Source organism: Gorilla gorilla, chromosome 3 (assembly GCF_029281585.2).
Source record: "Gorilla gorilla gorilla isolate KB3781 chromosome 3, NHGRI_mGorGor1-v2.1_pri, whole genome shotgun sequence".
Taxonomy (NCBI): domain Eukaryota; kingdom Metazoa; phylum Chordata; class Mammalia; order Primates; family Hominidae; genus Gorilla; species Gorilla gorilla.
In genome coordinates, this window is record NC_073227.2 from 97005321 (window position 1) to 97020675 (window position 15355).

At 43.1% G+C, this 15355-nt stretch overlaps 1 protein-coding gene and 1 long non-coding RNA gene across 4 annotated transcripts in view; one reads left to right on the forward strand and one right to left on the reverse strand.

Annotated features, from left to right (window-relative positions):
* Window positions 1-15355, forward strand: part of SHROOM3 (shroom family member 3) — a 349443-nt gene that overhangs the window by 320820 nt on the left and 13268 nt on the right. For all 3 annotated transcript variants that reach the window (XM_055384545.2, XM_055384546.2, XM_019025820.4), the window contains 3 exons: window positions 1397-2278; window positions 3531-4019; window positions 6636-6786. In XM_055384545.2, the coding sequence (XP_055240520.2) occupies window positions 1397-2278; window positions 3531-4019; window positions 6636-6786 (1522 nt within the window). The remainder of the gene's footprint in view (window positions 1-1396; window positions 2279-3530; window positions 4020-6635; window positions 6787-15355) is intronic.
* LOC134758331 (uncharacterized) overlaps window positions 1-15355 on the reverse strand; it is a 61193-nt gene that overhangs the window by 10935 nt on the left and 34903 nt on the right. Inside the window, exon 2 of the long non-coding RNA XR_010133394.1 lies at window positions 5141-5686. This is a non-coding gene — a long non-coding RNA (uncharacterized lncRNA). The remainder of the gene's footprint in view (window positions 1-5140; window positions 5687-15355) is intronic.

Here is a 15355-nt window from a genome sequence, read left to right on the forward strand (position 1 = left end):
TTTCAACTGACTCCACATCCTGTTAAAGGATGCTGGGTTTAAAAACAGTTTGTATGCTACAGTCTGGAGAGCAGCTGGGCAAAGGAGACGTCACTGTTCAACAGACATTTGCTGAGGGGGTACTTGGTGGCAGGTACTGGGGATGCCAGGATGGATGAGACAGAAGTGAAGAGCATCCCCAGCGGGAAGCAACCAGGAAGTGCAGAGTGGCTACACTTCTTTATGGAGAGGTTCCTGGTAAAGAAACCATGTCTGAATGAAAGGGACCGGTCATGGGAAGGGAGGGGTTGCATCAGAGAGAGAGGTGGGCCCTTTATTCCATCATCTGCATCTATGTATAATAAAGGAAAAATAAAGGCATGAGAAGAGCTAATTTGGTTCTTTGCCATCTTCTTCCAGCACATGCTGCATTCTGTTTGCCTGGCACTTGGATGATCTTGTGGCAAGCCCTGTGTTATTGCTCTGATGTGGGACTGAGTCACCACTCCCTCAGAGGAGTCAGAGCTGTGAGATGAAATGTGCCATCTGCACTCCAGATTCACTCACATAGCCAGTCAGGGAACTGCAGACAGGGAATGTACAAATCACGGTGGGTTTGCTGGAGAGCTTTTTATCCTCACATTAACTCTTGCATAGCAGGTAGTGCCACAGACTCTTTTTTCTTCGTTTTGTTTTGTGGATTTTTCTCCTTTAGAACACAATAACAAAAGTTTTGCGAATTGTTGGGTTTTTCCTCGGAGTCTAGCATACAGTTGTTTAAATCACCATGTACTATATTTGCTTATTATTGCCAGCCTCTTTCTCCAGAGGTAACTGCTTATTAGCTCCTTAGGTGAGACTCTCCCTTTCCTTTTTATTTTTCATCAGATGAAATGAAAACACTAGGAGAGTAAGCAAAAGTTGTAAATAAAACCTTCAAATTCAGCAGCCCATGCAAATGCTTTCAAAACAGACCTCCCCCGTGGGGATCGCACTGGGAGAGAAGAAGGCAGCATTATTTTTCCGCAGAGCTGGGAGCTATTTCCTGAAGTAGTCCTAAAAGGGGCTGAAGAAATGTACTGTTTGTTTTTATAGCCTGAAGCCTGTCCTCAAAAGCTGCCTTATGTTGCATGGTGTGTACAGGATGTGGGGGCGGTGAGAGGGTTAATAAAAGAAAATGCCTTGTGAACCCAGTCATGCCACGTGACATTTTCCTGTAGGAATTGATGCCTGCCTAGTACTGGTTTAACTTGGGTCTTCCTGTGAGCAGCCAGGGAAGACAGTGTGCAGTTTCTGGGGGAAGGAAAAGAGGTCCTCCTTCCTCTTAAATGCTTTTCTCATCTATGTAAGGAGCACTGGGCTGCATGTTTGCCCCTTTCTTCAGAGCTGTAACCCTCCTGTCTGTGTGCCGTTCCAGGTCACTCAGTTGTTCAGAAAGAGGCCAAGAAGAGATGCTGCTGCTCTTCCACCATCTCACCCCTCGTTGGGGTGGTTCAGGCTGCAAAGCCATTGGTGATTCCTCCGTTCCTAGTGAATGTCCTAGAACCCTGGACCATCAGAGGCAAGCCAGTAGGACACCCTGCCCCAGGCCACCACTGGCAGGAACGCAAGGGCAGGTCACAGACACCAGGGCTGCACCCCTGACCCCAATTGGCACCCCTCTGCCTTCAGCCATTCCCTCTGGCTACTGCTCACAGAACGGTCAGACAGGGCGACAGCCTCTCCCGCCCTACACCCCTGCCATGACCCACAGAAGCAATGGTCACACCCTGACCCAGCCTCCCGGTCCAAGAGGCTGTGAGGGCGATGGCCCGGAGCATGGGGTAGAAGAGGGAACGAGGAAGAGGGTCTCGCTGCCTCAGTGGCCACCTCCTTCTCGAGCAAAGTGGGCCCACGCAGCCAGAGAGGACAGCCTTCCTGAGGAATCCTCAGCCCCTGATTTTGCAAACCTGAAGCACTATCAAAAACAGCAGAGTCTTCCAAGTTTATGCAGCACTTCTGACCCAGACACACCTCTTGGGGCCCCGAGCACTCCAGGGAGGATCTCCCTCCGAATATCTGAGTCTGTCCTGCGGGACTCCCCGCCACCTCATGAGGATTATGAAGACGAAGTGTTTGTGAGGGATCCGCACCCCAAGGCCACGTCCAGCCCCACATTTGAACCTCCTCCCCCACCCCCACCTCCTCCACCGAGTCAGGAAACCCCGGTGTATAGCATGGATGACTTCCCTCCACCTCCTCCCCACACTGTGTGTGAGGCGCAGCTGGACAGTGAGGATCCCGAGGGGCCGCGCCCCAGGTGAGTGAGCAGACTGGGCAGCTTTCCCCCACTAACAGGAGAGTGTCATGCCCCAGGTGGCCCAGGTCCTTCTGCTGGCCACAGAAGAGCCCTGGCATGGAGATGTTTCTATACAGCTCAGCTCAGGACACTGTTCATCTGTTTGCCTCAGGAGGTAGTTGGACCAGTGTCATTGGGTACTGAGGAGTCAGGGTGGCAGAAATGAAAGCTGGGACCCAAGGGGCACAATTCACTTCTGGGGACAGGATAGGCTTAGGCGGTCCAAGTAAATCCCTCCTCCCTGGCTGAGTTCTGAATCAGTTAGGAAATAAGACAAAAGAGGAGGGCATATAGAAGACAAAAGCATCACTTTTATTACTGACAGAGCTAACATTAAAGAATATGGCTTCAGATTGTAAGTGGGTCTCTTGATACTGAACCCCCAAGTTAAACAGGTTTACCTACCTCATCAAAGGTCATGCTAGACACACAAATACACATAGATATTAATATATACAGCCTTGAGGCAGCCTCAGTCTCAAAAGAGAAGAGAGAGACTGGGATGTGAATGTTCAGCTTCTCTTTCCCAAATCACTCCATGTCCATAGGGAGGAATAAAGAGTAGGGCTCAAGGTCAGTAATGTTTAGGGAAAACCTCTTGGAAGCTAGGAGAATGAGAAAGAAGCATTCCCCAACACATAGTCCCTAGAACAAGTAATCTCTCAAAACACCAAAAAAACACATTGCCTGACAGCACCTTTTGAGTGGCTTTCTTTAAACACCGCAAGAGTGACTTACTACCACTACCCCCATTAACCTAGACCTTTCAGAAATCTCTGGAATCTAACAGCAACATTCACCAGAACTGAATTCCTAGTCCATCTTCCTCAGGAGATGACAACCTCCTGACCAGCTGCTGGGCTCAGGAGCCCCTTTAGAGTGCTGTTGTTTTCTAAAGAAGGGGTTGATCTCAGAAATGTGACTATCTCACCCTACTCCTATGTATATATCTATGTATGTTTGTGTGTCTAGCATGACCTGTGACTAGGTAGGTAAATGTTTTTAGTTTTGGGGTTCAGTATCAGGAGACCCACTTAGAAGCCATATTCTTTAACATTAGCTCTGTCAGTAACATGTGGAAGATGTGGAAAGCTACAGCCCTGATGTGGAAAGCTTCTCCCTCAGTCTTTCTCCACCCTCTTATCATCACCCTTCTCTTATCACTCTTTCTCTCTCTCTTTTTTTTTTTTTTTTTTTTAAATATCCCTGGCAGCTCCAACAAACTTTCTAAAGTGACAATTGCAAGGGAAAGGCACATGCCTGGTGCAGCCCATGTGGTAGGTAGTCAGACACTGGCTTCCAGACTCCAAACTTCCATCAAGGGTTCAGAGGCTGAGTCCACACCACCCTCCTTCATGAACGTTCACGCCCAACTTGCTGGGTCTCTTGGTGGGCAGCCAGCACCCATCCAGACTCAAAGCCTCAGCGATGATTCAGTCAATGGAACTCAGGGTTTAGAAAAGAAAGTCAGTTCTGATCCTCAGAAGAGTTCAGAAGACATCAGAACAGAGGCTTTGGCCAAGGAAATTGTCCACCAAGACAAATCTCTAGCAGACATTTTAGATCCAGACTCCAGGCTGAAGACAACAATGGACCTGATGGAAGGTTTGTTTCCTCGAGATGTGAACTTGCTGAAGGAAAACAGTGTAAAGAGGAAGGCCATACAGAGAACTGTCAGCTCTTCAGGATGTGAAGGCAAGAGGTAAGTCCCTGGTGATGTCCTCAGAGAGACTTACAATCACACTGCTTCCATGGGGATGATGATAAGTCTAGGACTAGTTGCCTGATGTTCTCCTACTGCCACAGCTCCCGAACCAAGAGTGACATTTTATCTCAGTCTTGGAGGAATGGCTCTGGCAGTAAGGATGGGGGACAGATATGCAACAACAAAGAAAGTAATAGTAATAATTATAATAATTGCCATTAGTACCCATTGTTAACATTGTGTGTCAAACATTGTATTAATTTATTTATATCAACATTATTTAATTTTCACAAGAACTTTCTGAGGTGGCTACCAATTTCACCTCCATTTACAAATGAGGAAACTGAAGTACAGAGGAATTAAGACCATGCTCACCAAGGTCATTGAATCATGTGAGTGATGGCACCTGGATTTGATCACAGCCCCATGACTGTGCCTGTCTCCAGCAATTACACAGTGCCCCCAGCTCAGCAAAGGTGGACTTGCCCGTTCTGTATCAGAGCTGCTCTAGCAGAGAGGCCCTCAGAGCTCGGTGCTGGGAAAGGAGCAAGTGGAAGTGGTGAGCGTGGCCAACATCTTGCCAAGACTGAGAGGGGAAGGGCTTTGTAAGGAGGAGAGCCTAGAGAAATAGATTCATGTACTACACTGACCCTTACCTCTGAGGCATTAAGGTGGGTGTTGGCGCAAATCCTGAAAATCAGGAAAGGTCTGAGTAGGAGCGCACTGTCTGGTTTGGCCCAGTCCGTGAGCCTCTGCTTCTGAAGCTCCTTGAGCCAGCCAGGTAACAAGTGTCCCAGTGTGCAGTCTGTGCTTTTGATGCTTTTCATTTCTCCTGGGTTACTGCAGTATTTTCTTGCATGTTTTATTTCCTTAAAAGACTACTATGAGAAAGACTGAGTAGCTTTCATTTTCTCTTAAATTTTCAGTGAAATCTTTGTGGATTGACAGTCTGGGACTCAGCAGTTAGTGGCTTCCAGACTAAATAAAAACAGAACATCTTATCCAAATTTGGGATTGCATTTTAAAAATTTCCAACTGATCCTAACTAAATTACTAACAGGAACACCACGTTTCATTTTATGGGGGAGAGAGAAAGGAAAGAGCTATGTGATACTTACAAGCTATTTGTCACGTTGTCAGAGGCTCTTCTGATTCAAGGCCTTAACTGTCACCTTGTCCATTTCACCGCTTTTATTTTCAGATTTGGAAAACAGACTAATTGAGGTGAAGTGATTTATCCAGGGCCATGTCTTTAGCAAACACATACTGAGCACCTACAATGTGCAAGGCAATCCACTGGGTACTATGGGGACCCCAAAGATAAGATTTTTGTGGGTGTGCCAGTCAGTTCACCATGGGTGGTTGCAGTATGGTCATTCTGTTCTCTGACCACTGGCTGAAGGACCAAAGTAACATCCTTAGCAAAGTATTTCCTAGCATTACCACTGGAAATATATGTTTGCTTCATCAGTTTAGAAGCAGAATGGTCATGGAGCTTTTGCAGCACTGAGACCTTCCTGGGGATTTAAAAAAAAAAAAAAAAAAGGGCATGCGCCATCTCCTGGTGGAAATAAGCATTGTCCTGTTGGGCATGAGATGGCCAGTAGCCATTGTGAGGGTTGGTCAGATGCCAGAGAATCCCATTTGTAATGCGGTGGACATATCTGAAAACAAAAACAAAAAAATGTATCAGAAAATCTTTTCCCTGTCTTTCAATTAACTGGATTAAATGTGGTCATTGTTGCTTACTGGGACAGTTATCAAGCAGGAAACTAGTAAAGATGATTTTTTGTGTGTGTGGTTCCTAATTTCATAGTAAAATGATGGGCTAGATGTTAAATAATATCACAAGATTGAATAAAGTTCCTCTCCAAGAGAATCGTACTTCCATAGAGTCATTTATTCAGTGGGTAGGATATGAATTATAGGCTGAAAGGCAACTCAAATGTGGTAAAACAGAGAACACTAGATAGCAGGTTTCTCAATTCTGAGTTTTTTCTTCAGCCTTAAAACATCCCTATTATATTATCAATGAGTAGATTTTATATCTTGTATTAGTTCACTGCGGACCAGCAAACTGCAGATTTCCCAGGATTATATGGGATAGCAGGCACACTTAAGAAGGAAAAATTTTGTGTGTTCAAGCAACAATGCATAGTAGGCACTAGAAAGATTACATGTCACCAAAGGAGTATAGGAAATAATTGACCTAAAACCTGAGGTTTGTGCAGCACCTTGAAAATACTTTCACATTGATTGAGTCATGGTTCCACACTGCCTTTCTATGAAATAAGGAGTCAGTGTTGTTCTTATATGAATCACAAAAGCAGAGAGGTTAAATGTCTTCTCCAGAGTCAGCTGGCGAGGCCATAGCCTTGACTCCCACTGTCATCCCTAATGCTGCTTTTGGTGGTTTTCCATCCCAAGTTTGCCTGGCTTCAACAGCCCTGTACATAGTAATCACTCATTAGTTAACAGTTACTAGTTTATCCTAATTTCTGGGAAAGAAATCAAATAGAATTGTTATGCGCTTCTGAATGGACTGACGTCTGCAGTGAAACAAAGCCTCTGGCGTGATCTGTGTGGCTATACTTTGTGCTCTTTTTGGTCCAGGAATGAAGACAAGGAAGCAGTGAGCATGTTGGTTAACTGCCCTGCCTACTACAGTGTGTCTGCTCCCAAGGCTGAGCTACTGAACAAAATCAAAGAGATGCCAGCAGAAGTGAATGAGGAAGAGGAACAGGCAGATGTCAATGAAAAGAAGGTAAATAAAGAATGGGATGCCCTTGTTCTGCTTTCCTCAGAAAAATTGACAAGGTCCATGTAATCAGCGTGGTGACTGGGCCTCTTGAGGCAGGTGGGGAAAGGACCTGTCGCATCACCAGATTGCACCAAAATCATTAGACTTTGGATTTACATGGCACTTTAACTAATTTCCTCTTAGCTTTTCTGTGAGTAGGCAGGGCAGGTAAGCTACTGTCCTTTTCGTTTTTACAAATAACAGAAGTGAAGCTTAGAGGGATTATTAGAAGTCTCATAGCCAGGACTTGAACCCAAGTCCCTAGCCTCCTAATCCAGCACCAGGACCCTGACACTGTTCTCAGCTGCTGGTTGGCCAGTGCCAACGGTGTGTGTAATTTTCTTGTTTCATGGTCAAAAGGAAAATTTAAAAATCTAGAAACTTTTTTTAGGGAAGGAGGCCAATTGTTAAATGACACTTCTGAGAAAAAGTAATATTAACCTTTATATCTTCCCCAGCCCTCTTTGCGGGACTTCCGTGAATAGCTTGAAAGTGCAGTGCTGGAATCTAGTTGTTAGCATTTGATACTCCTACAGAGATTTCAAATGTTAAGACACTTAAAAAATGACCGTGATGCTACTGCTGTCTTCCCACATGCCATGGAGATCTAAACTGGGCTGTGTCTGCAGGGGAGAAAGTTCTCGCCTTCCACTTTCTCTATAGCACCAGAGGGGCTGCCTTCTGCTGTGCTTGCAGCTCTCTATGCAGCTCAGGCATGTGTGCTGCAAAGGAAAGCTTGCTTGCTTCTTGCTGAGCCTGGAATGTAAGTGGTTTTCAGTGATCCTGATTCCAGGAGAAACTTTCTAGGGTGATTTTATTTCATTTGATCTACAATGTGTCCCAAGCTGTCTTGTCTGTTGGAATGAAACCACAGGATATAGACCCTAGGAGCAGAGGGTAACTGGACAGGAGGGATCTTTGCAGCACCTCTGGGTCATGGCTAACATGCTGATGCAACCATTGTAGTAGCAAGCTCCCTGCTAGCCCAAAGTTTTCCTATTTACATACTTGTCATTGTATACCCCTGATATATACCTACCCCAGCACTGCAGAGCACTTCATTTAACAGGTCCCCTGATTGCAAATAAGACCACTTGGCTTTTGGTCTGTCTATATTTATCCCAAAGAGAGAGCTATGTATACACCCTTACATGTACCACGTTGCCATGGCATCTTTAACTGAACATTTTACACAATTTTTTTGTTATTTTGTTTTCTGCCTGTGGGCATACCTGCTTTACAGTTGCAGTGTGGCAAATACTCATTGCTTTTCCTCCCTATCTTAATTTTTAAGTGTTTTTTTTTCTAAGTTTTATTTTAGAATCGGGGCATAGGCAGGTTTGTTACAAAGGTATATTGCATGATCCTGAGGCTTGCTGTATGATTGTATGCATCAACCAGGTAGCGAGCATAGTACCCAATAGGTAGTTTTTTAACCTTTGTCCCCTTTCCTTCCAACGCCCTCTTTTATTCCCCAGTGTCTGCTGTTCCCATATTTATGTCCATGTGTACCCAATTAACTGTTTTCCCATCACTTTCAATTATCACCCTCTCACTCGAAGCATTATGTGGCAAAAAGTATTTTTAGACTGAGAATATGAAGAAATAGAGAATTAATTCATCCTCACGGGAAACAACATTAGGTAGCATGTATTTCATTCCAAGTGTGGGCTATGTATTTGATTTTCTTTTCAACACAATGCTGTACTATCTTACTTGCACAAAACTCCTCTGACACTTGTACTACTACATTTTATGCTAATCAGAATTAGAGAATTTAAGGGCTGGGGTCACACAGTTAATAGATGCTAAAGTCAGATATAACCTTATGTCTTTCTGACCCCAAAGCCTGCTAAAAATTGCTCCCAGGTCAGTTGCCTTTAAACCTTGCTGCCCTGGGAACTGAGCTAAACTGGAGGTTCTCTGGGTATAACTAACCAGAGCTAGAGTTTGAGATTAAAACCAGTTAAAACCCATTTTATACCAAAAATATGAGAACAGCAGTGTCCGTGACTTGAGGACTGAGGAGTTTCGAGTCATTTGGAGTGCCTTTTGGGGGAGTCACGGGCTTAGGAAGACAAAACCCCACTCAGGGTGAAAGAGATCCTAGGGAGAGGAAATGTCACAGCCACATAACCAGGGCCTGGCACCTAGCACGTGCTCAATAAACATTTGTTTCATGAAGTTATAAAGTGCAAAACTCCCAAGTTGGAGTTTACCGTTTAACTGAAGAAAAATATCCAGAAGGCCACTGTGGAAAGGATATAGGATTCGAGTCTATGGCCTTGCTATCCTCAACACATTTGATCTCAGAAGCTGACCAGGGTCAGGCCTGGTTAGTACTTGGATGGGAGATCATGGTATTAGAATTCAGAAGAAAAAAAAATCTGGAAGTTAAGCAACTAGTTTGTCCTTTCTTGACCCTTTTTTCTTTATAAAATGGAAGTGGTAATGATCTCTCACATAATAGTTGTGGGGTCAAATTAACTGACGTATATGAATGTGCTTTTTGAGCCGCAGGGTGTAAGAGCATATAATATCTTAACAGAGAAGTGTTTAAGGCAATGTCATGTAAGTATGCAAATGTTGATGGCATCTGGTATCTTTCATGTTAAGATGGTCAGTGAGAAGGTGCCTTATTGCCAACAAGGCTAGCCACTTTCCTAAATCAGACTCTTACGAGGAAAAACAGCTCACATTTGTTTTCTCTCTTCACTGTGGAAAATGTTGCCCACAGCACCAGGGGGATGATACCCACTTGCCCTGTGGGCTTATCTGGCTCTTCAGGGATAAAGAAAGATGAGAAAAGGCTATTTAGTTAATGAGGCCTCCACATCCAGTTAGAATTTCCTTCGGTTCCTTCTTCCCTCAATCCTTTCTTCTAGGGCTGTAAGTGGCCTGAGGGTTTGCATCACTTTGTGAGTGTAAAATGTTAGGCTCATAAATGCTTAGTGAGAACACACCTTCTCTGTTTCAGACACTGTGCTCTGCCTTGGGCATACAAACATGAATAAGACACTGTGTCTGCTTTCCTGGAACTTTAGACTGGCAAGAGAGGTGGATTATTTTAGCACTACATTATTGGTCTTCTGATAGACACATGGACTGTACTGGGGGAGCCCAAAGGAGCAGTTCCTGACTCAAGAGAGTAGAGTCAGATTTTACCTCCTCCAGGAAGATAAAACCTGAGATCAGCATTGAAGAATGTGTCGGTGGGAGTCAGGAGCATTCGAGACAAAAGGAAAAGCATAAGGAGAAACCAAAAGATAAGAAAAAGCATGGAATGTGTATGATAAAGAAGGGTGCTTCAAGTAGTTTGATATTTTGGAATGTAACAAGGGCTCATGATTAAATAAAAAATCACCAAGTTTAAGCCAGGTACAGTGGCTCACACCTGTAATCCCAGCACTTTGGGAGGCCAAGGCAGGAGGATTGCTGGAGCCCAGGAGTTCGAGACCAGCCTGAGCAATATAGTGAAACCCTATCTCTACCAAAAATATAAAAAATTAGCCAGGTGTGTTGGCGCACAACTGTAATCCCAGCTACTTGGAAGGCTGAGGCAGGAAAATTGCTTGAACCCAGGAGGCAGAGGTTGCAGTGAGCTGAGATCGTGCCACTGCACTCCAGCCTGGGCGACAGAGCGAGACTCCATCTCAAAAAAAAAAAAAAATTAAAAAACTAAAAAATTAGCTGAGCATGGTGGCACACACCTGTGGTCTGAGCTACTTGGGAGGCTGAGGTGGGAGGATCACTTGAGCCCGACAGGAAGAGGCTGCAGTGAACCAAGATCGTGCCACTCCAATCCAGCCTGAGTGACAGAGTGAGACCCTGTCTCAAAAAAGAAAAAAAAATTACCAAATTTAGAAAATAACAAAGGAAGGCCACAAACAGTGGGAGATGAGGCTGGAAGGGTTCACAAGAGCCAGTAGGTCATAAGGTCATGTAGGGCTTTGTGTGAAATGCTGAAGTTCGGATTTTATCATATGACAATGGAGAACCCTTTGAGATTTTAGTTTGTTGTAATGAACTACAAGTTTATAAATGTGTAATCGAATTTTCATTGGTATCACTTACATTTACATATCTGATTTGGAAACACAAAGTTTTAAATAAGTGATGTTGTTGAAAACATCTTTAATATATTCAGCAAAATGCAGTTTTCTTCCTGAAATACAACAAGCTTTTCTAATGATGGTTTAGAAAAATGATACTTTGTCAATATCCATTCTCCAATATTGTTTTGAGGTAGAATGTAGCCTTTGACCAACTTTTGCAAAGTAATAATTTGTTATTTAATATTTAAAGTTGTTAATAACCTAAGATATATATCTAGGCTAGGAACTAGAGTCTTGGTTTACTAATAACTATTTTATAAATTAAAAATAACACTTTAGTTTCACTTTGATATTTCTATTTATATATCCTAGATGATGAATAATATTCCAAGTAAATGTAAGTATCAGTTAAAATATGAAACTTCCATTGTCTGAACTTTTGATATACGTAAAACTAAAGACAGTGTAAATAGTCAGAGCTGTCAATTTTTTGGCTAAAGCCTGCCTTATTATTAAGCAAAATTCTACTTAAACCAATCACATAATTCCCTATTCTGAAGGCCAACAGGCTTTGGCTTCAGAAACTTAGAGGAATATTTCAAAAGGCAAAAGGAATCTATTGTTCCTCTGAGTCAGCTTTTCTCAGGAGATCACTGGTTCTCAGCTGCCCATTCCCGCTGCTCTTCCTTCATTCCTGAAGTTCCAGCTCTCCCTCTGGTCTTACTTCCTTTCAGTATTTATTTTAGAATAGGTCTGCTGATAACACATTCTTTTAGTTTTCTCCATCTAGGAATGTCTTTATTCCACTGTCACCCTTGAAGGGCATTTTCACTGGATTTGGGATTCTGGGTTGAGTTGACTCTTTTCTTTCAGTACTTAACAAATGTTCACTTTCCTCTTGCTTCCATGGTTTCTAATGAGAAATGCACAGTCCTTTAAATATTGGCTCCTCCTGTATGCAATGTGTTGTTTTCCTCTGGCCACTCTCTTTAGTCTTTAGCATTTTGATTATGATTTGGATGGACTTAGTTTTCTTTGAGTTGATCGTATTTGGGGTTTGCTGAGCCTCTTGATTCTGTAAATTTATGTCTTTCACCAAATTCTGGAAGTTTTCAGCCATTCTGTCTTCAAATATTCTTAATGCATTAATCTTCTCCCTCCAGGACTTTAGTGACTAGTGATACAGTATTTCAATGACAGTTCATATTGTCCCACAGTCTCCATTCATTTTTTTTTAAATCTGTTTTCTTTCAGTCCTTCAGATTGGATAATTTCTATTGGTCTGTTTTCAAGTTCACTGACTTTCCTATCTCCATTCTGCCAGTGATTTTTTTTTTAAATTTCAAATATTATACTTTTCAGTTCTAAAATTTACATTTAAAAAATAGTTTCTATTTCTTTGCTAAGAAGGTCTCTTTTTAAAGTTGTTTTAAAGACTCTTGTAGAGTCTGGGCACAGTGGCTCATGCCTGTAACCCAGCACTTAGGGAGGCCGAGGCAGGCGGATCTCTTGAGTCTAAGAGTTCAAGACCAGCCTGGCCAACATGGTGAAACCCCATCTCTACAAAAAAAAAAAAAAAAAAAAAAAAAAAAATTAGCCAGGTGTGGTAGTGCGTGCCTGTACTCCCAGCTACCTGGGACGCTGAGGTGGGAGGATCACCTGAGCCTGGGGGGTTGAGGCTGCAGTGAGCTGTGATTATGCCAGCAATGCCTATATGCTAGAAATGGCTTTATCTAGTCCTAGTTTTTACAAGCTAAGCTGAATTCCGCTCTATTCCTAAATCCCAACCACTTGACTAGTAGTCCTGAATTACTCTTAAGACGGAGACACACAGAGGCCAGCTGTGTGTGTAGAGTGACGTTATTGGCGATGTGGTCTTGTCAGGGGAAGGAGTATTCCCCCTACAGACATCTATCTAATATGAGCGGTGTGTCATCTTCAAATTGTTGTCTAATCTTACGACTGCACAAAAAATATAATTAGAATGTGTATAATACTTTCATATTTTCCAAAGTGATTGCACCAGCCTTCAACTCTTCAAATTTCTGGCCTCCATTCCAACATTCATGACTTGAGAAGTCGAATTTCTAGAAAATGCTTTTGAAAAACTCAACAGTGGAAAGAAACAAGGCTTTTCTTTTCATCCTCATGGTTTTCGTTATTTCTGTTATAACTTCTTTTGAAACTAATATCATATGTTGTGATTTCCGCCAGCCTCATTTGAGCCTCATAGTATTCTTATGAGCTATTTTAATAAAGTGATGAAAGTCTGAAGCCAGATGATCTGCGTTTAAGCCTGGCTCTGTCACGTACCAGCTGCATGGCCTTGAACAAGTTAACCTCCATCCTCCTCACTTTCCTCATCAGTAAATGAGGATAATAATAATACCTCTCTCACCGGGTTGTTGTGAGTAGTAATTGAATAGTAAAACACTTAAATGGTGTCTGGCACAGAGAAAGAGCTGAATAATTAGACATTATTATTAGTTTTCGGCAGGTGTTATTGTCTTCTCGCTGTGGATAACTGAGAAACAGAAGGTCAAGTGACTTGCCTGATGCCGAATGTTATGTCAGAGCCTCCTGCCTCCTTGTCCAGTGTTCATCCTGCTGTAGGCAGGAAGTGGGGAAGGGTCCAGAGGACATTTCTGCAGAGGATGAGGTGGGAGGGAGGGTCTGTGAAGCTATGTTTGGAGGAAGAACTCGTATAAATAGCATCTCACACAGGGTGAGCTAACAGTTTATGCCAGATGAGAAGTGGATAAATGATTTCACAAATTAAGTAGCTCCTGAGAGACTAGTGTGTTATTTAAAACAAAACACACCTCTTCTCCCTCCCCCGGTGAGTTATTCTGGTAGACATTGGTAGGTTTTTTGGAAGAGATCTGCCTGGCAAAGAAATGGCTATTTAGTATAGCCAGCTTTCTCTTGCTGCTGTCAGTTTCTCAAATCCCTCTTAACTGCATTTTAAAATTCAAATTATCATATTTTAAGGGGCTCATTAGGGCTTTTAAAAAATTCAAATGCCACCTAACTGAGGAACATTCAGCCAGGAGTGACTGACGTGACCACTCAGTAATTCTGGCCTTAGCATCTGTGGCTGAGCCATGAGATATCACATTAGAGCCCAGCAAATATTAATAACTTTCCAAAATCAGAATGCCACAAAATGTATATTGGTTCTTTCCACAGAAGCCTCCCTGCATCACTTCTATACATTTTCATCTCATTCCGTTCTTTCTTGTACCGTGAAGCCTGGGGTACACACATGCTCCTGTGACAGATTTATTTATGGTTCTGCCCAGCACTGATGTCTCTGAAAACCAAAACAGGGTCTGGGAAGGAAAGATGGGGTTGATTGGATGGTTGTGTTTGAAGCCTGATTGCAGTTTGGCTGGGTCAAGTTATTTTGACCCTTCCAGTCCACTGAACCATGCTCACCTCAGGGCCACCCCTGTAGTGTTGCTGATCTGCTTAGGTGCCGGAGAGAGCGTTGAGCTGAGTTCAGCAGAAAATTTGAAAGGATGAGTTCTCTCCTCTCATCACTCACCACCACATGTGAGAGCAAACTACTTATCCTTGGTTTCTGCCCATTTGCAAATTGATAAGCATCACACATGTCCTTTAAAATACCAGCCTCTGGCTGGGCGCGGTGGCTCACACCTGTAATCCCAGCACTTTGGGAGGCCAAGGCAGGTGAGTAACTGAGTTCAGGAGTTCGAGACCAGCCTGACCAACATGGTGAAACCCCATCTCTACTAAAAATACAAAATTAGCTGGGTGTGGTGGCGGGTGCCAGTAATCCCAGCTACTCGGGAGGCTGAGGCAGGAGAATCACTTGAACCCAGGAGGCAAGAGTTTGCAGTGAGCCAAGATCACGCTATTGCACTCCAGCCTGGGCAACAAGAGCGAAACTCCATCTCAAAAAAACAAAACAACAAAAAAAAGCAGCCTCTAAGAGCCACAGGAGGATTTTTAAATACAATGAGGCCACATGAAATAATAGTTTAATAAGGGTTTTAGTTCCTTCCAGAAATGACAACACACTCTACTAGTTTCAAAAAAAGTCATTAATAGAAATAATGAAAAACAGGCTGAAAAAAACCACCTTGTTTCTTTCCATTATTTGGTTTTTAAAAAGCATTTTCTAGACATTCTAGAAATTCTGCTTCTCAGGACATGAGGTTGAAATGGACGCCTGAAATTTGAATGAGCTGAAGGCCTTTTCCTGAGGGTGGAGTGATAAGAATGTTTTGCCCCAGTAACTCTTTCAATTTGGTATAACCCAGTTGTCTTTAAGTGTCTTCCAGTAACATCTAGAGCAACAAGCCTAGGAAATGTACCCTACGAGTTAAAAATTCCTGGGCTGACTTCACATAGATGACATTCTCTCTCATTATCTGTCTGAAAAACAGGAATGATGACATTTGACTTGTCTTAACCCAGTCCAGCAGGAATGCTGGGAGACACAACAGCATGCA